At 42.1% G+C, this 24864-nt stretch overlaps 1 protein-coding gene across 7 annotated transcripts in view; it reads right to left on the reverse strand.

The window, feature by feature from the left end:
- Positions 1-24864, reverse strand: part of dnah9 (dynein, axonemal, heavy chain 9) — a 226294-nt gene that overhangs the window by 17576 nt on the left and 183854 nt on the right. For all 7 annotated transcript variants that reach the window (XM_061810317.1, XM_061810318.1, XM_061810319.1 and 4 more), the window contains 7 exons: positions 24257-24397; positions 22137-22307; positions 21898-22020; positions 18648-18841; positions 11641-11789; positions 10167-10294; positions 5441-5668 (listed from right to left, as the gene is read on the reverse strand). In XM_061810317.1, coding sequence (XP_061666301.1) covers positions 5441-5668; positions 10167-10294; positions 11641-11789; positions 18648-18841; positions 21898-22020; positions 22137-22307; positions 24257-24397 — 1134 coding nt within the window. The remainder of the gene's footprint in view (positions 1-5440; positions 5669-10166; positions 10295-11640; positions 11790-18647; positions 18842-21897; positions 22021-22136; positions 22308-24256; positions 24398-24864) is intronic.

The raw sequence follows: 24864 nt of genomic DNA on the forward strand, positions 1-24864 counted from the left end.
GTGGGTTGCACGCTTCGGGACACCGTGCGACCTTTCTTCAGATCGTGGCCCTCAGTTTACCTCTGAACTCTGGAACGCAGTCGCTGAGAGTTTGGGGGTCAAGCTGCACCGCACTACCGCCTATCACCCACAGGCGAACGGTCTTTGCGAGCGGTTCCACCGCTCCATGAAAGCAGCCCTGCGTGCCGGCTTGACGGACGGCAAGTGGTTGGATAAGCTCCCGTGGGTCATGCTCGGCCTCAGGTGCGCCCCCAAGGAGGACCTGTTGTCCTCATCCGCCGAACTCGTCTACGGCCAGCCACTGCGGGTCCCCGGCGAATTCATCCCGGACGCCACAGCGCCCTGGTCCGCAGCCAGGCAACGGTCCTCCCTGCTGGAGGCCGCAAAAGGGTTTGCGCCGGTTCCCACGTCGCAACATGGCACCCCAGCTGCCCGGCTGCCCCGTCACCTGCGCTCTGCGGATTTTGTGTTTGTTCGTCATGACGCCCACCGTGGACCTCTCCGCCCCCCATACGACGGGCCGTTCAGGGTCCTGGAGCACGGGGATAAGAGCCTGCTCGTGGACATTGGCGGCAGACCCGAGACTGTTTCCGTGGACAGGGTCAAACCCGCGCACCTGGACATTGCCCAGCCTTTGGGGTTGGCCCTCCCCCCGCGCCGGGGTCGTCCCCCTTTGCCCTGTGCCCCTGCGCCCGCCGGGGTACCCTTGACCCCGCCTGAGCCCTTGTCCCGTGACTCAATGGACAGTGCGGCCCCGCCCCCATCGGCCCCTACAGTGCACACTCGCCGGGGTCGGGTCATCATCCCTCCACGGCACAAGGATTTTGACTATGGGTGAATTCTGGGGGGGCTTGTGTGGTGTTTACATAATTCACCCGCGGGACCTCGAGTTGGGGTGCGGGGTTCCGCACGGACTGTTTTTGTTGTTGCGCTTCCGGAGCAAAGGTTAACAGAGTTCCCGCCGTTATGCGAGTAGTTTGGTGATGTCGAACAATAAAGCAAGTTCTGTTTCTGTGTCCGACACTCCGCCTCCGACTCCTTTTCTCCGGCGCTACACTGTAATATTTGGCAGTTGTAACAATGCGATCGCCCTTTAATCACAACTTTTCAGGCGGTTCAACCCTCCATTTGTCTCGTGGGATCATTATTCTAGACAAGCTAATAAAAAAAAATTGAATGGCAATGTAATCTCTGGCTGAAAGAGACCATCAAATAAAGATGCCAATAAAGCCTATGGAACCAAGGTTGCGACATTCTATTAATTCCAGCAGTATGTTGTGGAGAGAGTGACGGTGAGGGCCACTGCAGCAGTGCCCAGGGTGGTTGACTCCCACGATCCACATGCTTGCCCACAACTACACCGCATACTGACTTCAAGCACTCCTGCATACACACTCCTTTTGGAGCTTTCATTAACATTCTGCACAATACTCCCTTTGCTCAACACAGCTGAATGAGATGCAAAGCCTCTCTTTCCTTGACCTGTGTACTCAAGAAAAATAACAGGCAATCATATAATCAAGACAGACAAACCGATCACAACACACTGGCACACACATATTGGACATGCAACGGAGAAGACAACTTTATACCTTTGAATCGACACAGATACGAGATTAAAATCAGCATGCATGAACATCCTGCAATTCGAAAGATAAATTAACGTGATTAGTTTCTTCAAAATCACATACCAGGCATTTTATCACAGAACAGTAATCATTTTAGTCTGACTCTTTTGTTATGAAAATAGGCAAAGGTACATGCAGTGGAAAGAGTAAGAAAAAAAAAAGCCATTTCTCTCTTATGGGCCCGTCACACCATGACGTTCTGGCCAGCGTCTTATAGCGTTTGGGGAAACGTTGGTAGTCACCCATGGTCGCCAGGATAGCTCCAGAGTAGCGTTGTTTCCACGTCAGTGAATGTCAATGATCGGGAATCCGCGGAGAACGCCGGTCCGGAAAAAAAGTTTTGAACATGCACAAAAGTTCTCACAGAGACCAGCGTTCATCAGCATTTAATTTTAAACGCTGCAGAACGTTCAAGAACATCCGTGGAACGTTTTACTAAGGTTCGCCGAGCGTTGCACGCGTTTGTCTATCGTTAGTCACTCGTAACTCTAGCTTTACTTGGTTGTTACTTAATCGTTTGCTTTGCAGTGAACAACTCACCTGTAAACGCCCACTGAACAATCCCCTAGTGCACAGAGCGTGTAACCAAAGTGAAACGAACGTCGTTTGGTGTCCATTGAACGTCATTCGAGCGTTTCCCGAACTTCCATGCATGTGGGTATATAAACCGATGCTTTGTAAAAGCAAGGTCCATTTAATATTAAGCTACAGTAGAGAGCACTTACTATGGAAGATCCAGAAAGCAGCAGTTCGTTTTCATGGAAAAACTCCACCAGACTATCCTCAACAGCCGGTCCAGGATCCTGCAATCTTTTCTCTGCTTCTTTTGTCTCTTTGTCGGACCGTCCTCACAGGTGTTTACGGTCTCCAGGGGGTGTCACATGGTGCGTGACTTCGCGGACATGCTCTTCCTCCTGCTGTTTTACCTCCAAACACATTGCTCGTGATGAAAGAGGCTTAGCTTTCTAACGAGCAGTGCTAGTTGCTGAAGTCCGCGCCCAAACTTTTTTTCTTCTTGGCAGCATGATGCTCACTGTTCTAACTCATGACAACAACTGAAGTGACTATGAACTTTCCAACGTTTTAGTGCCGGTTCCACTGTAAAAAATTCGTCGGACGTTGACAAATAGCTCGTCGCGCCCCAATGACGCGTTTGCACACGCTAATGGTTTTTAGGGGTATCTTATTTGGTCGCTGTTACACGCTTTTCGTGCGTTAGACATGCTTTTTGTGCGTTAAACACACTTTAAGTCATGCGTTAGACACACAATCACACGCCACATATGTCATCCGCGTTTGAGAACGCTGAAAAATAGAACGATTGAAATGTTCAGAGGACGTTGAACAGAACGTCATGGTGTGACGGAGCCTTTACCAGTGGTTTTAGCCATGTAGGCGGGATACTCCAGAGAATGTAAAATTGATTTGCTTTCACAAATTACACACGACCAGAACATTCATTCAACCTTACCTCGGTGTACTATGCATTATTTCAATACTACTAAAGGCAATGCTTACAAACATGTTGCCCTTGTTAGGCGGATACTCATTGAGAACAAGCTAAAGATCATTAAATTGGACAGAGAAAGCTGTGCAATGGACAGCAAAGAACTGAGGTGATGGAGGGCAATACAAAACTGATAAGAGAAGAAAAAAAATGAGAGGCATGTGCCACATTCACATCTGTTCTCCATGGGTATGAACTATTCCAGATTGAGTGAACAGGCCATCTGCTCAAGGCTTCATTTTGGCAAATTGGCATCTTGAGGGCAAAACTGGAACGAAAACTGGCATATGCTGTCTCACCCTCCACTCTTAACAAACAAGTAGACACTGAAGAAAGGCAGTGCATATTGGCATGACCTTAGATATTCAAAGATACAACACACAGATCTGAGAACTGTCAAAGGTTCCTCTCACGTGTATTTGTTATATCCATTGCATCTTGAGGGGAAGACCGACAGAATGATGGCAATAAAAGAGAATTGTAATGTGCAGTAAATAATGTGCTGAAGCAACCTAAATTCACAGAGGAGTTGAAGATGGCTAAGCATAACCCAACTCTTTGAAGAAACCTAAATACGGAAACCCTTGGAGGAAGACATTTTGAGGGATAAAGACCTAAATTTATTTTGGATAATTTCTAAAAATTATACAATTTATTTGCAGGTATTGAACCTCACTGTTTACCACATACATATGGCATACTTAGTTGACATCGACATTCCTCCTACAATATTTGCTAGAAAAGAAAATGTTGTATTTTGTGCCCATGTGCACATTAATAATAATAACAACAATCAAAAGAAGAAGAAGGAGGAGAAGAAGAAGATGATGAATGAGTACTACTTTTATTGCATCCTCAATAGTAAAAATACTAATAATAGTTTTGAGTATTTTATCAATTTAATTTTTTTTCTAAAAGTAGATTTCAAATGTATATTATGCATGTCACAGCAACAAACCGTGTTATACACAACGTGTAATCAGAAGCCTGAATGCGTGTGCATGAAAGTGTGTGTGTGTGTGTGTGGTGTGTGTGTGTGTGTGATCCTAGGAGTTAAGTTGTCTTGGGCTTAACACCCATGGCAGAGTCATCCATTGCAAACAGAGCCTAGGTCAGGGACCAGATAAAGCATGTAGATTCCCCTTGCCCGGACGTGGGTCACCGGGGGCCCCCTCTCGAGCCAGGGCTGAAGGTGCGGCTTGAAGGCAATCGCCTGGTGGCTGGGCCTGCACCAATGGGGCACAGCCAGGCACAGCCCAAAAAGGTAATGACACTGTGGCAAAACTTGATAAGTTAAAAAGAAAAAAACAGGAAGTGTTTTGGATCAAGCAAGATGTGGTCAAAGATGTACAGTCAGCATTTAATAGAAGCAATAGAGCGTAGACATAAAAGTGGCTTATGTCAAGAAACTCAAGAAACTTTTTATTTCCCCTTGTATGGGGACTTATGGGACAGCCTTCATACATGTTTGATAATGAAAAAAGATGACCACCGCCGGAATCTCAGACTTCATATGTACAGTAGCTCACTATTGCCATTACTGTCAGAGACTCTTCACATATGAGGAGACAGGGTCAGGAAGGTAATTAGAAAAGAGGCAAGTAAGGGAGTGCAAATGGGAGCAAGCTGGCAAACTCTTCGCCATGACAATGAAACAGCTGTAATTGTGCCCATTGTTCACTTGTCTCACCTACTGTCTCACCCACTCTCCTGTTTTCTATTTACCCGCTATACCTCTGTCTTTCTATTTCCACCCAATTCACTGAGGTTGACTCCACAGAGCCTAGGATCTTATCCTGGTTTAGTTACGGTTTAAAGGAAGGAAATGAGTCTCCGTGCTCTGACGTTTGTGCTTCTTCCATGCACTGAAGCAGAAAGGTGATTTGTTTCAAACAAATGAGGCTTACTTAAATGTATCGATCCTAACTATTTTGATTTATTATTGTCTAAAAAACACCCTCCAGATTCTGAATAGATGGCAAGGGGATAGGCAGATAATATAGGACCTTCAAAATCCATCATTCTGCAATCTGTCAGCCCCATGGTAGCAGATCACTTTCTACTGGCGCTTCAACGTCACTTTCAGCGTGCAACTAATAATGATTTTTTTCCAATATAGTAACCTACTACCATTTCCTATTTTGAAAATGATATATTCATCAGAGTACTAGTGCTGGCACATACAATGTAGTCTTGCTTTAATTTTTTGTTCCCCTTTAACAACTGTAATTACTGTATGATTTTAATCTTTAGAAGTAATCGAGATCTTATATATAAAATGTGACCAACCATCGTGTGGTTTTACCTGGTTGAAGTTGTCCAGAGCCTTGTGCAAATTGGCATGCATACCAGTTGGGGGCTCATTGGTTATCTTTACGGAGTTCTCCAGGATGCCTTGTGGAATGATGTGCCCCTCAGGGGTGGAGGAAGGCTCAGCGCTGACAAAAACCCGGTAGTTCTCATGGCTTCCCTCGGCTTTCTGCTCTAGAACTTTTTCAAGAGTACTCAGCCAGCGAGCCACTAAGTGGATATTCTACAGTAAGAGAGTGAGGAAAGGGCAAGAAACAAGACACCAGTGCACAGAATGAAATTGCAGTATAACAGCGTGCTTGTTATCTTAAAAAACACAAACTAAAGTTTTAAGGCTCTCAATTGTGAAACTGCCCATGTAACTTATATTTGTAATGACAACTAGCAATAATGAGTAATTAAATTTGGTAAACTTGCCCAATCACTCTGACTTTGAAGTGGCACTAAATTAAATGGTGCACAGCACTTGAAACCAATTTTCAAGATGCTGACATGAAGCAACCGTTCTCGGTTGATACTTCAGCCTGACTTTTCTGCAAATTCATCTTGAGAGTACAGCCCAGGCAGCAGAGCTGACTTGTACGATCACACAAGCTTGGATGAGCTCAATTTTCCATCTCAACTGTCTTGACACTTACAGGACATCCTGTGAATGATAAGCATTCAGCCATGCCCCCACTCCCACCTCCCAACACATTTAACCATGCAGCACTGCCCATTCCCTAAATCTAATTACAGCACTAATAACTCCAGTCATTAATTCATAAGCCTCTTTACTTTCTCATTTCCATTTGCTCTTCATATTTAATCTTCCTTATGATGGCTGAAGTTAGCCCTTTTTTTCCAAGCGAGGGGACAGGACAGAAAGGAATGGCAGTTTGTCAGATTTTTGAGAAACATTGAACAAAAGGGGGTGAGCGTAAAGTTAGAGTATACATAGTATGAGAGAAAGATAGGGTCAGGAATAATAGCTGAAGGAGACAAAGTGATAAGTACATTTTTCTCTTGGTGCCTTAGAGAATACTGAACGGGTATACAAATTAGAAATCTAAATTCAAGTACTTTTTCATCAGACTTCAGCACAGCCCCTTCCCCTTGGCATGTAAATAGTCAAGCAATAAAGATGTCGACAGTAGAAGTGAGAAAGGGCCTCACAATTTGCAACAGTAATGAAACCATTCATCCTTTAGCTACAGGGTGCAGAAGTGACAGATGCACTAGCAGGCCGGCTACCAAACAAAAAATATGCAAAAAGAGCACCTTATTTTAAAGCTTTTTAAATCAAGTAACGTTCAGATGGAACTCTTTTGTTCCACCTCTTAATACTGCATCAAACATTCATCTATTTACATATGAATCTTCAAATCCCATCAGGAGCCACAGCTGGAAAGCTATTTGATGCATTGCTATCCAAAGCAAATGGAGGGAACATAAAATCAAGATTGCAACTGCTCGTTACCCAAGCGAAAATCACAAAAAGGCAAAACTAAATATATGCACTTGCCAAGGACTGATGCTATGGATAACTGCACAGCTGAGCACTGAGAGGCCAGCCCTGCATGCCTATAGCGGTTAGATATTGGACTTACACAGGAACACCACGCCTGGTGCTAGATAGGATGAACTGGATTGTGGACCCAATGTCAAAGTTGTCAGAATGACTGGCAGCTTAGTCACTATTCAAATATGTTCACAAATTTACAAAAAAACAGTACTTCAAGTTAAATGTGAAGTACCATAACAACCAGGGGTAGAGCTGAGGGGTGAATTATGGGACTCAACCGGCAGATGTTTTTGAAGCAACGGGTATGCTTCACAATAAAATAACAATAAACGATAAAAAGAATTTTATTCTTAAGCATACCCAAAAGGACAATAATAGCGTTGATTTGATTTTATTAGTGTAGACAACAAATCATCACCAAATGTTTGTGCCAAAGACAAATACCATCAAAATCAACATTGATGTCTATCAAATCCATTCAAACAATCAGGCATATTCTAATTTTAAAAAAAGTTTACTATTAATCGGAACGGTGGAAAAGATGGATCAGGTGGAAAGTGTTGGCCTCACAGTTCTTAGGTCCTGGTTTCGATCCTGGCCCCGCCTGGGTGGAGTTTGGATGTTCTCCCCGTGCCTGCGTGGGTTTCCTCTGGGCACTCCGGTTTCCTCCCAGATCCCAAAAACATGCAACATTAATTGGACACTCTAAATTGCCCTTTAGTGTGATTGTGAGTATGGCTGTTTGTGTCGGTGTGCCCTGCGATTGGCTGGCAACCAGTTCAGGGTGTACCCTGCCTCCTCTTGTCCATTGACAGCTGGGATAGGGTCCAGCACTCCCGCGACCCTCGTGAGGATAAGCAGCTAAGAAGATGGATGGATGGATGTTAATCAGAACAGCCTGCTTAAAATATATTTTCTGACAGCTCACAAAAATTGAGAGCATAAGTGACTGCCATCTCATTATCATCACAGATTAATGAGAAAATCTACCATGGAGAAAAAAAAATAATGAGTGAACATCATGTTCATCAGCAGCTTAGGAGTATTAACTAAAGAATGCTAATGTTGGGCTGGAGGGTCAGATGTAAAAATGAAACACATCAAAGGTACATACATACGAAAATACTAATTAAATTCTGTTTAAAGTGTTTGTTGCCAACACTAGAGAAATGAAACAACTCCTGCTGAAATTAAAAACCATGAGGATTAGCAATAGGCAAATCACCTTAAATTCCTGGGACAACCATAGGTTTCTTGGTCTTACAAAGCTGAGCTAAGAGAAGAAATTGTGGAAGAGTGCTTGTGCCAACTTATTACTTTCATATTTTTTCTATTGCCACCTCTTTCTGCTACTGTCTGGTAATAGGGTGGGTTTAGCAATAAATGCACAAAAAAGCTGGCCAGTTTAGGCCAGATTCCCACCGGCTGGTCTGCGTGGGATATTCAGCTCCAATCTGCTGGACTGATTGGCTCCCTATTGGCCCCCTACCCTATTCCCAAGAGGTTCCTTTCAAGGCTTCTGCCTCTCTGTCCCTCTGGCCTATCTCAGCGGGAGTTGGTGTTCTGCAAAATAATTACCCAAATGTTGAAGGGTAACCAGCCAATGACGCAGCACTGCCCTTATGGACCTGTGCCTGGCAGCAGGTGAAAAAAAAGGTGTGATGAGACCGAGGAGGGGTTATACCTGCTAAGACAGATGACTAGTAGGGAATGGATGTACATTATAGCAAATTGATGGTAAAACTGAAAATCATCTTATAAAGTAAGTTCCATGGGGAAATGACGGGGCTGTGGGTGTAGGAAGATAAATCTGTGAAATATCAATATCAGGAGATACAACTGGTAAAATAAGTGAGATAATGACACCCCCGATGTTTTTCTCTCTGCTGGCCAGTTCCATGGATCTAGCTCTCAGCAGGCCGACAGATAGTTGATGATAAAGCGAGTGGGTGGTTTGTTGCCAAGGGGACAATCCCTTTTTAAGCCTATTGATCTTGATTCTTATGCAAAGGTAATTAAACAACTGCATGTCTTCTTACAGAGTGGAAAGTTGGGGCAATCCCCCCCTCCCAGCCCTTATCTACCATCTGTGCATATAAATATATGCTGTATTGAAAGAAAAGGTGGATAGCGGGATAGGCAGGCAGTTTTTATCCGTCGATATTTCCCATTATAATTCCACCAAGACTTACACTTAAAATGCAAACGTAAGCTTTACCCTCCTGATAAGAGGGGAACAGTTACCATGGCTATAGATATTGTACCATTGAATGGCATAGCCCTTCCAGTAAGAGAATTCCCTGAGAGAATTTCTTTCACTTTTACATGCAGATGTACCTGTGACAAAGGCAATGCCATTATATATGCAATGTAAAGAAATAACAAAAGTAATTAAAAGTGACTTAAAATGACAGGAAATTTCAAAATACAGTATTGTATACTGTATGTATGTCCATGTTTGCATGCATGTACACTATGTAGATGTATGTATGATGGATGTATGTGCAATGGATATAAAATGTCTACCCTGTTTCAATGTCAAGAGTTATTGATATTAAAAAAATGAGATCGATGCACATGATTTCAAAAGGTTTCTATTGTTAATTTGCTCTATAACGTGTAGAACTTTTCAAGATTGGAAATCAGAACTGAGCTAATGTATGGTTTTGCACGTGTACACACCCTCATGCGAAAGTGGTGGTGTAGCTGTGCCATATTTGCTCTATTCATATTTGTAGGATTTTTGGCTATTTGTTTAACCTTGGGTTCATTGGCCAATAAACTCCCCCCAAAACGTGGGGAAATGTTTTGTTGTCTGATTAAATGATGGTCAAATTTTTTTTGGGCCGTAATTGCAAAAGGTATGTTTGGTGCAAACAACAAAGCACAGACTGATTGTCTTCAGCTGTTACGGGTTATATTTAAGGTCACACAATGGTGGGAAAAACGTTTGGAAATTGGTGTCATTTTTTTTACATCACAAAATCTGATATTTGAACAGTTGTGTTTAAACATTTTGTATCCGCTGTATGTATGTACAGTTACGTATGGTTGCTACTGTATCTCCATCAGCAGCCAACATTTTGTGTATGTAACAAATAAATTAACTCAGATTCCTGAAAACATCACAGATGTAATGATTGAGTGTGGTGGTATATGAAGTCCCTTAAAAGTAGATCATTGTTGAAATTTAGAATATGAGACTGTTAAACTGTACCTGTAGTATGACCCAATGGCCTTTCTTAGCTGCCAAGTCAAGGACTTGTTCAGCCATTGCCTCTTGACCTTGACCCAGAGACACATTGTGGAAATTCTTGTTGTCAAATGTGAAACCGAGCTTCTTTCCTGAAATAAATACATACCAACACGTAAATAGATGGTTATACCAGAGGAAAATCACATTAATGCAATGAACTATTAAGCCACTTCCTGCTGTCCCCCCAACAAATACAGTTATGCTTTACAAAGAGCATAATAAAAAGCAGCAAGTAAAAAAAAATAATAAAATCATTTCACGTGGAAGGTACCAGCACTGTTCAGACAATAACCACACCAACATGGCACTGAAATTGAGCTTCTAATCTAACTCCCAGTAAGACATTAAAAACTTTAATTCTAGCAGAAAGTAAATGGCTTCTTACCTGTGTTGTTAAGATTGAACAATGCAATTAGTCACCTACCAGAAGACAGATAGGGAAGTTTCTGTCTCAGAAATAGCAGTTCCCTACTGAGGCCCAAATCATCTCATCAGTGCCAGTATATTTAAAATGAAAAAGACAACGATTAAAGTCAGTAGCTGTAATAAAAATATCTCATTGTGGCGTGTGGTTCTGTTACAACCACTGTGATCTTTCTATGGCAATGATATGATAACCACACAGCACGAGGCTGCTTATATTCAATTACCAAACCTCTTACAGACAGTTCTAGCGAGGAGAGATCCTTCCGGTTATCATATTAGGAAAGGATTTCATAAAGGTTCAAGGTCTGTTTGCTTCATCTCAATCTGATTCAATCTAATATGGATTTGTTTGTCTAACAGTGGCTTTGAGGATGTAGCAAACCAAGAAAGTCAAATCCAACAGCAATGGGCCCGTAATCAACATGTTGAATTAGTGTAGTGCAAACACAGCAGACACATCGACAGCTTTCCTCGGGGTATCTATCCATGAAGCTGGCATGAAATAGCCTGAATACATTATTTGGTAGCGGATTTAGAAGATATTACTTTGAATGTAAGTTATTCCACGTCAATCCAACAACTTTCCACAATATGTTGGCTAACATTGCTATAAAGTGCATTATTCAGAAGTGTAAAGTAACACTGAAGCCAATGGCATTTACTTTCTGCAAGCCCTTTTCAGCAGTGGTGTCATCTCATAAATATGTGACCTTTAGTATAATCCCTTCAATCTACCCAGTCTGATGGCCATGATATAAAAAAAAAATACACAAGGCAGATGTGATGGAGCAACTGCTGTTCTCACTGATAATCTTCTGGAGTTGCAATCAGGGTAGCAAGTAGCTCCGCCTGCAATCCAATTCAATTGCCTGCTTCACAAATACCTCACGTTTTCCCACAATATGAAGAAATGACGGCTGTCTTCACAGTACGTATGCTCTGATAAAGCACCACATGCTGTGAGGAGGAATTTTACGTCTTATTAAAGATAAATCAGCAAGAGCATTACCATGTTTCTCCACATCCTTCAAAGGATCAACTCCAGGAGAGAGGATGAAGAACATGGGCGTTGTCGGACCTGTCTCTTCAAAGGATACTGCGAAGTCCAGAGATCTGCCAATCACATACATGCCCCCGAGTTTCTCCTCCACAAAGTCCCTGTGGAGCGAATGGAACTATGTTATCTGCAGCACGTTTTGCTATCTTTGACAGATAAGCTCAAAGAATAGTCAGTCTTCCATCATTTGGCTGTACGGTTATTGGAAGGTAAACACAATATTATATCTCATCAAAATTGGGCTGTCAGCACCCCCCCCCCACTCCACCACATCTTTCTTGGAGGAAAATATTTCAACAATACAACTTGTTTACTGCAAAGAAAAAGATAGTCCATTGGTCTTTGTCACTTTTTATTTTCACGCCAAATACCGATCCTCCCAAAATACTTCAGGTACTGTATGCTTCAAGTACAAATGTGATGACTAGCATTAAAATAAAACAGCTTATGGGTGAAGTTTCATAAAATATGAGGCATTGGTTATGTTGCTAAGAATTTTGTCCATGGAAACTCTCCATCCATCCATTTTCTTAGCCGCTTATTCTCAGAAGGGTTGTGGGAATGCAGGAGCCTAGCTATCTTCGGGCAGGAGGCGGGGTACACTCTGAACTGGTTGCCAGCCAATCGCAGGGCCCAGAGAATCAAACAATTGTTAGTCCTCACCATCACACCCAAGGGGAATTCAGAGTCTCGGATTTATGCATGTTTTTGGATTGTGGGAGGAAATTGCAATTGCTAAGGAGAGTGGTGATAAGAAGAGGATGATTGTGTGTGTGTGTGTGTGTGTGTGTGTGTGTGTGTGTGTGTATATATCCATCCATCCATCCATTATCTAACGTTTTTCCGGGTCGGGTCGCGGGGCAGGGGAAGTAGCTTCAGCAGGGATACCCACACTTCCCTTTCCCCAGCCACTTCTTCCAGCTCTTCCGGAGGGATCCCGAGCCGTTCCCAAGCCAGCTGATATATATATAAACTGGAGCCTATTCCAGCTATTTTCGGGAGAAGTAGTGTACACCCTGAACTGATTGCCAGGTAATTGCATGGAAATCGCATTTAAACAAATGACCACTCACACTCACACCTCTGGGAAATTTAGTCTTCAATTAACCTACCATTAGGGCCGCAATTGAACCCCAATCCTCAAAACTGTGAGGCAGACGTTATCACTCACTCACTCACTCACTCACTCACTCACTCACTCACTCACTCACTCACTCACTCACTTACCCCCCCCACACACACACACCCCCGCCCCATCTCTCTCCAGCACCTGTTCTCAATCAGCCATCATCATCGCCACCACGAAGCCTGCCTGTTTCCCCGGGTTCCACCACAAAATATTGCAGATTTTCATAATGGTACCACGGGCCACCTACTCAGTTAGTCTCACAACCCCCCAGTCCCTCATTAACTCTTGCATCTTGTGTGTTCCTAGCGCTCCCCTATGTTCCCGTCACACACCATTCCTGACACCAATTCAGCCACCTCTTCAGTCCACTGCCTGCCACCTATCCATCCTGCTGCCTGTCAACACATCCTGGACCACCTCCATAACCTTTTGTCAAAATTGTTCATCACATTACATCTGCCTCAGTCTGCTCTTGGGTACAGCTACAACTCATGACAGTTTATATATACACACACAAATTTATGTATATAGTATAAAGTATTTACAGTGCGGCAGACAACGTGAAGTAGGCTACAAGATTTAAGAACCAATGCACAATGCCGTGATCCAAACAAATTCAGGAAGAAATGTGAAAAAAAAGGTGAGTGAAATCCATCAGTCTGCAAAGGTTACAAAGCCATTTCCAAGGCTTTGGGGCTCCAGCGAACCATTGTCAGAGCCATTATCCACAAATGGAGAAACCTGGGAACAGTGGCAAACCTTCCCGGGAGTGGACACCCAACTAAAATTACCATAATTTCCAGCCTTACAAGCCGCAACTTTTTTCCAACCTTGCGGTTTATGTGGTGATGTGGCTAATTTGTGCATTTTTTTCTAACGGCCGCAAGGGGGCACTCGAGCGGAAAAGGTAAGAATGAGACCGGTGGAATATATGTGCCTAGCAAGTGACTTTTACCGGCCCTGTTAATGCTGCACTAGTGCTGTGCTAGCGTGTTCCTGCTGTGTTACTGCCGTTATCTCAGTGATATTAACGGTAAGTCTTATTTTAACTGGCCCTGTTAGCGTTAGCGCAGCGTTAGCACTAGCATCAGTTAAATCAGGAACCGTTAAACCCTGTGTATTGTCTTTCTTTGTAAATATCTCGTGTTTAAATGTGGGTTTCAATGTGGGCACTTGCGGCTTTTACACAGCTGCGGTGTATTTATATAACCAATGGTATTTCCTTTACAAATGTACTCGGTGAGCCTTGTAACCTGGTGCGTTCTGTAGGCCGGGAATTACGGTACTTCAAGAGTGCGACAATGACACATCCAGGAGATCACTAAAGAACCTCGAACCACATCTAAAGACATGCAGCGCTCACTGGCTCAGTGAAGGTCACTGTACATAGTCACTGTGATTTGACGGGCGAGTATGTGCCCACGCGCTATCGCACTTGCAAATCTGCACAGTCGAGCACGAAAAATCACACGCTTAAAATTTGTTACGAGTAGAAATACATAGATATTGAAAGACGTCACTTATTTTGTGTAGTCTTGACATTATTTCACGTGTTTATTTTATAAATGTTGGTAACAAAAGAAGCCTGATCCTAAACAATCAGTATTCACGCGGAAACAGGAAATGCAAGTTAACTGTACTGAGCATGTTCAGAAGTTATGCCAAAAGCCCGTTCCGAGCTTCCTCACGTACCGCGAGCGCATATACGTTGAAAGTCGTCAACATCATGAGCAATGTCAAAGGAAATTCAGTTACACTGAAAACATTACTGGGATATTACACAGGTAATGATTCTACACTTGCTGAACTGATAGAATCATCAAGTTTCAAGTTTTCAAATGATGAACTCCAGTTCATATATCCAAGATCAGGCCACTTGAAAAGAAAAGAAGAAAATCGGGAGTATCAAACACTGTCATACAAGCCAACGAAAAATGTAGCGCAAGCAGTGAAACATATTCAACAGCAGAAATCACATTCTATACCCTCGCTCCAGAATTGTCTTTGAAAGAGGTTTGAATCGTCTCATGATGAGATTTACACCAAAATGTTCTGGCTCGACCCAGCCAACTGGGGGGAATCCAAAATGAGGGGGAATTCCCGGCTTCCCACTTTGAAGTCACACTCAGTATGAGTGGCTTTGACAGATCCAAGATCAAAAGTGAATGGAAGGCTCTTCATCATGTCGTGAACTATTTCTACAAAAGTATGAAGACAAAGTTTCTGTGGGAAAGGATCTTGAATAACAGAAGGAAGGTATTTCCCAACATTTGTTTATTGGTGGAGATCGTCGTGTGCATTGGCATGAGTAACAATACAGTTGAGGGGGGGCTTCAGTCATGCTTGTCTGACAGGAGGCTTAATATGAATCACTCAACAATGGAATATATTCTTCTAACCAAGGTTCATAACCTCATCTGGAACAAGGAAGAGAGATCAAAAATGATCGAACCAGCACTGGAGAAATATATGAATATCAGAAGAAATAGTAAAATGGAGAGAGATGATATTGAAACTTCTGGCATGTTTGGTGTTCCAGCAAAGAGGCCGAGGGTGGACAGAAGTAGTGACATTGACATTAAGATCAGCAGTGGAGCAGATGTTGATCCATCCATTCATCCATCCATTCATCCATCCATCCATCCATTCATTCATTATCCAAGCCGCTTATCTTTACAAGGGTCACGGGAAAGCCAGGGCCTATCCCAGCTAAATTCGGGCGAAAGGCGGACGACACCCTGAACTGGTTGTCAGTCAGTCGCAGTGCAGATAGACACCATCACTTACCGGGAATCGATCCCACGCTGCCCGCTTGATGATGTCGATGATGAAATGAAATGATTTGATTATATGAATATATAGTTTTGAAATTGAATGTCTAGTGACCTCTCTAAAAATATCCATCTCATCCTGAGCAGTGTCAATAAATTATGATTATGGTATTAGGTAACATCTACATATTTGGGTATAACAACTCAGTAAGTTATTTTAAGGTCCATCCCTAATCAAACCCACAACTTTATATCTGCGTGCATTACTGACCACACCCATACAGTTTTCAAATATGAGTGACTGGTGTACATGACTTTACTATAAGAAAGACTTTGGCCAAAAATGGCATCCATGGGAGAGTTCCCAGGCGATAACCCCTGCTGTCAGCAAAGAATACAAAGCGTCTCACATTTGCCAAAAATACATCTTGATGATCCTAAAGACTTTTGGAGAAACATTCTATGGATTGATGAGTCAAACATTGAAATTTTTGGAAGATCTGCGTCCCATTACATCTGCCATAAAACTGGCACAGCATTTGATAAAAAAGAACATTCCACTAACAGTGAAGCATGGTGGTGGCTGTGTGATGGTCTAGCGCTGTGCTGCAACTTGCTGTGATTGATGGAGCAATGAGTTCTGCTGTGCACCAGAAAATCCTGAAGGAGAGCGTATGTCCATCAGGTCATACGCTCAAACTCAAGCACTCTTGGATCATGCAGCAGTACAACAATCCGAAACACACCAGCAAGTCCACCTCTTAAGGACTCAAAAAAAAAAAAAACCCCAAAAAAACCCCAAAAAAAAACTGAGTTAAGATTTTGGAGTGGTCAAGTCATAGTCCGTATTTAAATCCATTTAAAATGCTGTGGTGTGACCTTAAACAAGCAGTTTATGCTAGATAACCCTCAAATATGGCAGTTGAAACAAAGAGTAGGGAAAAAAAATCCTCCAATACGATAAGAACAATGGGTTGTTTTCACTGATGTCACATTTTTTGCTGAATTACCAACACACCACTGCGCGTTGCCATTTAACCTCTCTACCTGACGCGTACCCATTGTGGAAGTCTACGGAATACTCTCGTTTACTGTTTGTGTTTTTGTGTTTCACAGGCGTCTTGGCACTCAAGTACACAAGAGAGGCCTTGCTAACCATCAGAGAGCCTTCTTCTGACTTTTCTTTGACAACTCTCGCCAATTCACTGAAGCTTTTTCCAGTGTTACTCGTCGGCATGCTCTTCAAAGCCTCGCGATCCGGTACACAAGTCCGGTTGCGTAAGCGGGCACATCGTCTAATGCTTCCGACGAAAGACTTTGGACGTTCAGTGGGTCTGTGCTTCACGGAAACCTGGCTTTGTGGACGATCGCCCGATGCTGCTAACCAGCTGCCCAGTCTAAACTTCCATCGTGCTGATGTATCGCCGAGCTAAGCAAACAGGTTTAATTGATACTCTTTTCCGAAGGCCAACATTACAGATGAGATCGTTTTTTGTTAGTCACTTCAAAGAGTCGAGAATTTTGTGAAATAGTGGATTTGTTTATTCTTTTGTCTTTCTGTAATTGTCATCAAATTTTAAACAAATAAACATTTCTCTTTGCTTGTGGTGAACTAATATACAGGTTTTACTTTTTGAAAAAAAAAGGAATAAATTGAGTTTGCCTCGACATTAAAAAAAAAAAAATATTCCACCGCCTTTCGTTTTCCGTGATAGCATACAGGTAAGCGCACCTCCTTCGTGATATCAAGGGCACAATACTGCGCCTTTGTTACGCAGTCCTGAGTCCCATTAGGTGTGTATGCATGTTCTCCCCATGCCTGTGTGGGTTTTCTGTGGGTATTCTGGTATCCTTCCAACACCCCCCAAAAAATGGTAGGTTGAATGAAGACTAAGGTGTGAATGCGAGTGCGAATGGTTGTTTAAATCTCCGCTGTGACTGACTTGTGAAAAATTCAGGGTGTACCCACACTGCCTCTCGCCTAGAGTCATCTGGGATAAATCCAGCATACCTGCAACCCTAGTGAGAATAAGCAGTATGGAGATATGATGTCAGGAGGAACAGTGAACCACTGGCTTGCAAATCTGCCTCACAGTTAAGAAGAACTAGGTTCAAGCCTGGTGGGTTTGAATCTTTTCGCGGTTTTCTCTGGTTGTCAGTTTTTGATACCAAATACTGTATCAGTGTGGTAATTCTGAGTATCTTTATGAAATCCTCATTTTAAGTTGCTTGGTTAAATCCTTTTAGATTTTTTTTGAAAACAGCAGAGCACGATTAAGGTGATCATGGCCAAATCATATTAGTCTGTTACTTTGTGGGTCCTTCTTCATAGTGAAAGTGAAAGACTAGCTAACGCTTGCAGATTTAAGCCCTGTCAACAACAATCTTGAGAAATTCTATGCCTTTCAAAAAACAATTATATATTATTGCCATAATAATGGTCATACATATTTTTGCCATTGCTCACCAAGAGATGTACCTCCTTCAAGCTTTTTTTTTGTGTCAAGGCAGGAGCATTGTTGACGCATGATGCCCAAAAAATCTGAAGTAACATTTCATGTTAGTATTGATTTATAGAGCTGTATTGTATACTACTGTAACTAATTTTCAAATCTGAATATTTTTTCAACATCCAACACAAAAACTCTTGTGTACTTTAAGCTATACTTTTGGCAACATTATTTCTCGGATTGTACTGCACACTACAGACCTTACTTTTCACATCAGTTTCAAAGATTATTCTCCAACATCTAATAATAAAAGCTTGTGTACTTTATACTATACTTTGGCAAACTTTTGTTGCAAAACAAACGACTGTAAATTAATTGGGAAGCCTAATAATGTTCAGTGATTAAAACTTCTAGATATGCTGTAGAAGGTAATTATTGTGCAACATATAAATGAGGTAGCAGTCAGAGGCGGGAAAATGTATTGTCTCAGTTCATACTTGGAGGCAAATTTTAACCTGTTAAACCTTTAACATTTTCCCATATAATGCAGGTCATGGAAGAGCAACATAGATCAGAGAGCGAAGGCCAAGGGATCATTACACCTCTCACCTTACAGCATACGTCATGCGGTCCGGCCTGAGGGCCCTCATTATGCACAGCCTCTGTAGAGAGGTTTTGTTCTTCCACTCTTGTGGGAATTTCTCTTTTTCTGGACACTCAGACTCCACAAACTTCTTCCAGCGTTTGGCCGAGCCTTCGATGTCTCGGTCGAGGTTCCTGAACTCATCCATTAAGCACAATGACTGGTATTTTAAGGATGGAAGGGAGAGAAAAACAAAAGTTAAACATGTTCAGACGCATCATTTCAGAAGATTGGTTCAGTGTTTGTTATAATCCCGCCAAATACAACAAGAATTCAACACAACTGCGCTAACACTAGTGAAGCTAGTGGCGCATTGGATAATGCATCTGCCTTTGGATCAGAAGCTTCTGAGTTCAACTGCGAGCTATCTTGTGCACATTTTTTTCCCTCCTTGAGCCGTCACCTTATCGTGATGAAGGGGTTTGTGTGTCCCAAAGGTCCTAGGAGTTAAGTTGTCTGGGGCTTCACACACCTTGTAGGGTCACCCATGATAAACAGGTCCTAGGTGAGGGACCAGACAAAGCACGGCTCTGTAAACCCCCATGATGAGTAAAAATAATGGATCTAGGTTTTCCTTACTTAGATGTGGGTGACCGGGGCCCTCCTCTGTAGCCAGGTCTGGAGGGTGGGGCTCGAAGGCGAGTGCCTGGTGGGGCTCGGACGGGCACAGCCTGAAATGGTAACGGGGCTCCCACTTCTCATGGCCTCACCACCTGTGGGAGGGACCATAGGGGTCAGGTGCAGCGTGAGATGGGTGGTGGCCGAACGTGGGGACCTTGCCGATCTGATCCCCGGCTACAGAAACTGCTTCTCGGAATGAACTGGAATGTCACATCCCTGACAGGGAAGGAACCTGAGCTGGTGTGTGAGGTCAAGAAGTTCTGACTAAATATAGTCTGGTTCGCCTCCACACACGGCATGAGTTTTGGTACCAGTCCTCTTTAGAGGGGTTGGGCACTTTTCCACTTTGGATTTGCCCAAGGTGAGAGGCGCCGGGCATTTGTGGATATATGTATTCCCCCCCAGATTGGCACCTGTACATTGGGGTTCACCCCGGTGGAATAGAGGACCAGGACACACCAGGACACCCTAGGTCGTCATTCGATGATTGGCTTTGTGATCGGGTCATCAGACTTACGACCGCATCTCTTGGACACTTGGGTGAAGAGAGGACGGAGCTGTCCACTGATTACCACCTGGTGGTGTGTTGGCTCAGATGGTGGGGGAAGATGCTGGTCCAACATGGCAGGCCCATACATCTAGCAGAATCCTCTCTCAGAAGGAGTTTCAACTCACACAACTGGCTGAGCTTCACCCAGGTTCCGAGAGAGGTGGGGTACATTGAGTCCTAGTGGACCATGTTCCACTTCTCTATTGCTGAGGCAACCAACTGGAGCTGTGGGCGTATGGTAGTCGGTGTTCGTGGACAACAGCTGGGAGGGTTGATGTAAACTTGAAGAAAGAGTCTTATTGGAATGTTTTGGCCAGTAGGTTTTCTGAAGCAGCTGATGGGTACCAGCTGGCCAAGCGGAATGCAACTTTCGTGGTTGCTGAGGCAAACACTCAGGCATGGGAGGACATCAGTGAGTCCATAGAGAACGACTTCCAGACGTCTTCAAGGAAATTCGGTAGCACCATCCAGCATCTCAGCAGAGCCATCAACACTGTGTACAGTAGGGAGTAGGTGAGGTGCTGCTGACTTCATCACGGGATAATGCTCCTCCGCAATGAGGGGAGCAAGATGAGGTGGCTAGGGCATCTGTGAGGTGTTCCAGGAATGTGCTACCGGGATGAGACCCCAGGACACGCTGGAGAGACTATGTCTCTCAGCTTGCTTAGGAACGCCTCGGGATCCCCTCGGAAGACCTGGAGGAAGTGCCTGCGGACTGGGAAGTCTGGGCTTCCCTACTAAAGTTACTGTCCTCCCGACCTGACCTCGGATAAGCGGATGAAAAAAAATAATTTTAATCTGTATCGTGTAAATCAGTAGCAGTAGCATATTTTTTTCTCAACAAAATGGGTGCTCTTATCTGAGAAACCACATGATACCATTCAAGCAAATTTAACCACTAAAAAGGTTGATAAGCAGTCGTTATGTTGATTGTTGCATACTGAGGTCAGTCATACCACTAGAGACTTTAAATAGAATGAAGTAATACCAAAGGATGTATATGAAGCGGAACAACCCATACATCAATTAAATGGGAAAATATCAATGTACATCACCAAAGGCAGTTGAAAACTTAGCCTTGAATGTTCTCAAGGGATTCGTTCCCTGCTTACATTATCAATAGCACTAAACGAGTAAAGGATCAAGTTCAAGAGGCGGTTCCAGTAGTTAGTCCTTGGGCAGCCACATTGGGCTGACTGCAGTTCAGGAAAGATGTCTACAAACCCGGTAAGTGGAGTTTAAATTAAGATACAATACACAGAGTCAAGATAGAAAAACTCATTAGTGTAAGAGGCTAAAGATACATTCTGCCATTACTTTTAGTAAACAAACAAAACTAGACAGACACCCCATGCTCTTTAGGGCTAAATTACCAAATGCCTGTCCTTTAATAGAGTATTTTGGGATATGGAATTCTTTTCTGGCATTTTCCAGTGTAAAATGATTAAACGGGTTGATACAGGCCTACAAAATGAGCAATGGTGCTGGCAGAAGAGATGTTAAGATGATATGGAGAAAACACACTAATGATGTCACATACTCTTACATAATTGATAGGAAGGATCAAAGTAGTAACTATGCCTAGTACCATAGTAAATTAATGGAAATTGCAGATTTCGCTCACAAGCATGTCAGGCTGTATTTTTTTCAAAATTTCAACCAAAAAACATCGATGATAGTCCCTCAAAATTTACAAATGTTAGTGAAGACTTGAAATTACATTACCGTACATTTGAAAAAAAAAAAAAAACTATGAAAGACATTGTGATTGAGCGACAATGACTTCCACCTAAACAAAATTAGATTCAGAGACCAGGAGATATGAGATATGTCTCGTGTGGATTTAAACAACTGGTTAGATTTTTATACTTTAGCTAAAAGAGATTAACTTTGGGAACAACTACAAAATATGGCACAGTCAATGAGATCCAATTTTTTTTTAATTATTATTATTTTTTTACACAATGCTCCATTATATTTGTATCAATTTTCTTTACTTAGAACATACAAAAGAATAAACATGTATGTACTGTATCTTACTGTACCTTAATTCCTCCCCAGGAGTGATTGGAAAGAAACTCTACTGGTGATGTTTCAACAGGTTGGACAGGGTATCGTAGAAGGAAATCCAGCTCAACAGGATTTATTTCTTTGTTCCTTAATAGGATCTGTAGGTACCACAAAAGAAAAAGGAAATGTTGTACAGTATTTTGAAGTGCATGCTGCCCGTTGATTTGGGTCTTAGGAGCATTCAATCAGTATAATGACATCATTCTTTTCCTACCTGGAATGCGAGCTGAGCAATAAATGTGAGTTTGTCACACTCAAACAGGCCTCTGGTGGTGTACTGGAAGACTGAAGAAGTGATGTTGTCAATTAAGTTGGACACCCGTAGCTTCAGATCATCGTCAGGTTCAGCCTTCACAACTGCTTTCTGGAAGACCACACTAAATGCCTGCAAAGCCGCAGGAGCAGGCACAGTTCCAGAGATAGTGTTGATTAATCAACTTACTTTTCTCAAACTGTTCATGCAACTAATAATACTAATCAATTAAAATGGACCGTACACCTCAGACATGAATAAAGAAACAGTGAACCTTTGTTTATGACAGGGATTACATCACTGAAATCTGCCAAGTAGCGGCCAATTATTTATTGTATTATTACATACGATACATTCATAGGTTTCCTATATGCAATTCAATGCCAAAATGTGATACTTTAGAGATGCAGGTATTTTTCTGTCACTCTAATGTTACCATCCACACACACTATCCAAATACATGCCTATTAAAAGTGTGCTCTGCTTGTGTGACATGAATAACAGCCCATGGGGGCATGGTGTAAATAAGCCATTCCTTTGCCTTCATCATTAGCACCATTCATCACACAACCGTTCCTGGCAACGTGGTATGCAAAGAGGATAATAGGAACCCAGAATCTATTGCGGTAATGTTTTTAAATACAGTATGGTAGTTGAAGAAAATCAAGCTTGACATTGCTCTTTACACCTGTTCCTCTAAATTTTGTTATGGGTGCGGGGACGTTAGTTATTTGTTGGTCAAAGGTTTGATAGTAGTGCATTTATTAAAGAAAAAAAACCCATTCTCAAACAATTTAATAATTTACCAAATGTATGAGCTGATTAGTCAATTTAGCAGTTTCTTTGTCTGCTAAGAATAAGAGGTCACTTGACATTATGTGAGTTCTTGCTGCCACATTAAAATCATGTGGCCAATAAAGCTATCTGTGTCTGAGATGTGTAGGTGAGTAACTACACTACACTGACTTGTAAAAAATAAAAAATAAATAGATAAAATCCACTGACTACGTAGTAAGGGGACCACAATATAGCCAAGTGTTATTCTACAATTGGCTCAAATGTTCAATGTTATGTATGATATACAAATGAATCATTAATTGTATACAAATAATTGAAGTGCAAAATACAAACATTTATACCAAAACAATTTATGAAAAACAATTCTAATCACATCTATTTAACTTCAAAAGGAATTGTAAACATTAAACTAAAGGATGTATTAATGAACTCACGTTTACAGTACACAGTCATAAAGCACTCTACATCAAAATCTCATTTTCCTTGTGCACTTCCACAATGAAAAAATATTTTTGATTTGGCTTTTGTGTATTACAGGGTTTAAATTAATCTAAGAAATATTTCACTGAAATGTTTCTGCACTGATAATTTAGACAAGATTGGATTCCAATGACATGACCTTAATTTTGTGTCGGTTGAGCACCTTTACAAACGCGTAGTCATTTACGTGGATTTTTGTTGTGGGTCGCTCTCGCTAAAGAAAACCTCACTTGAATTTTCTGTACTGTAATGGATTTCATCACAGTTCTGAATTGTGATTAGAAGTGAACAAATCATTTTCAACTGTTTGGTACTGGTGTCTGGTAATTCTTGGGAAAATGGGATGTTTGGAGGGCTGTTATTCTCTTCTGCTCTGTACTTTAAAGTAATCTCTATCAATTTAGCAAAGATGGATTTTGGTCTACCCTGGTATGATAAGCCCAGATCATAAAGTGTTTCCTTCCATGCAAGTTGTCATACAGACTCCAAGTGTGTTTTCATTTGATTATGTTTGAAAATAAACCGAGTAGGGGCAGCAACTATATTGGTCAGAGTTGAGGGTGATTGCAAGTCATATCTCAGACTGCCGCCTCTCAGAGGTTACTGGCTGACAATATGAAAGACGCTAAGCTCTACATAACTACATTAGGGAGCCACAAACACAATAAAACAGGGCAAAGAGCATAAAACATGGTGAGCAAATAGTAGGAGGAGGTTTGGGACAGAGGAGTGAGTATTAAGAAGGATCTCACGGAAGGGCCCTTGAGGGATGTGGGAACATTGCCAGTCAATAGATGGGCTACCTTGAGAGAGAACCGGTACATGGGGTGGATTTTATTGAGGTCGTTCATTATGAAGTATAATAATGAAGCCCTCGCTGCTGCTGGTCTGTAGTGCTCCCGAGCCTCATTGATTTTGGCTTCTGTCACCTTAGATTCCTTTACCTACAGTAAAACAAAATCAAACCCATAAACAACAGCATTAATCAACACATATGACCAAACTTCAGTTTAAGAAGTCAACAAAATGAATTAATTCACTCTCCAATAAAAATACCATTTGGAGAAGCTTTTCCAATTTCACGGTTTCAGTCAGAATGATCTCACGGAAAGTGACAATTAATACAAGATTTGGTTTCAACACAAAGAAATGTCTGGGAAATGATGCTTGAGAATAAAAATGTTCATTGTGTGAATTCGAGAAAGTACACATTTATAGCATCACACAGTTCCCGAGCCCAGTGGGAAAAAAAAAAAAAAAAGTATTTAAACATCCTGCAATTTTGCAAGTTCTCACAGTTTGAAATCATGGAGGTGATCTGAAATTTTTATTTTAGGTGTATGTCCACTGTGAGAGACAATATAAAAAAATGTATTAATTATTCATTTATTCACATGTTACTGCTGCAAAT

The sequence above is a fragment of the Syngnathoides biaculeatus genome, chromosome 22 (genome assembly GCF_019802595.1).
Source record: "Syngnathoides biaculeatus isolate LvHL_M chromosome 22, ASM1980259v1, whole genome shotgun sequence".
NCBI lineage: Eukaryota > Metazoa > Chordata > Actinopteri > Syngnathiformes > Syngnathidae > Syngnathoides > Syngnathoides biaculeatus.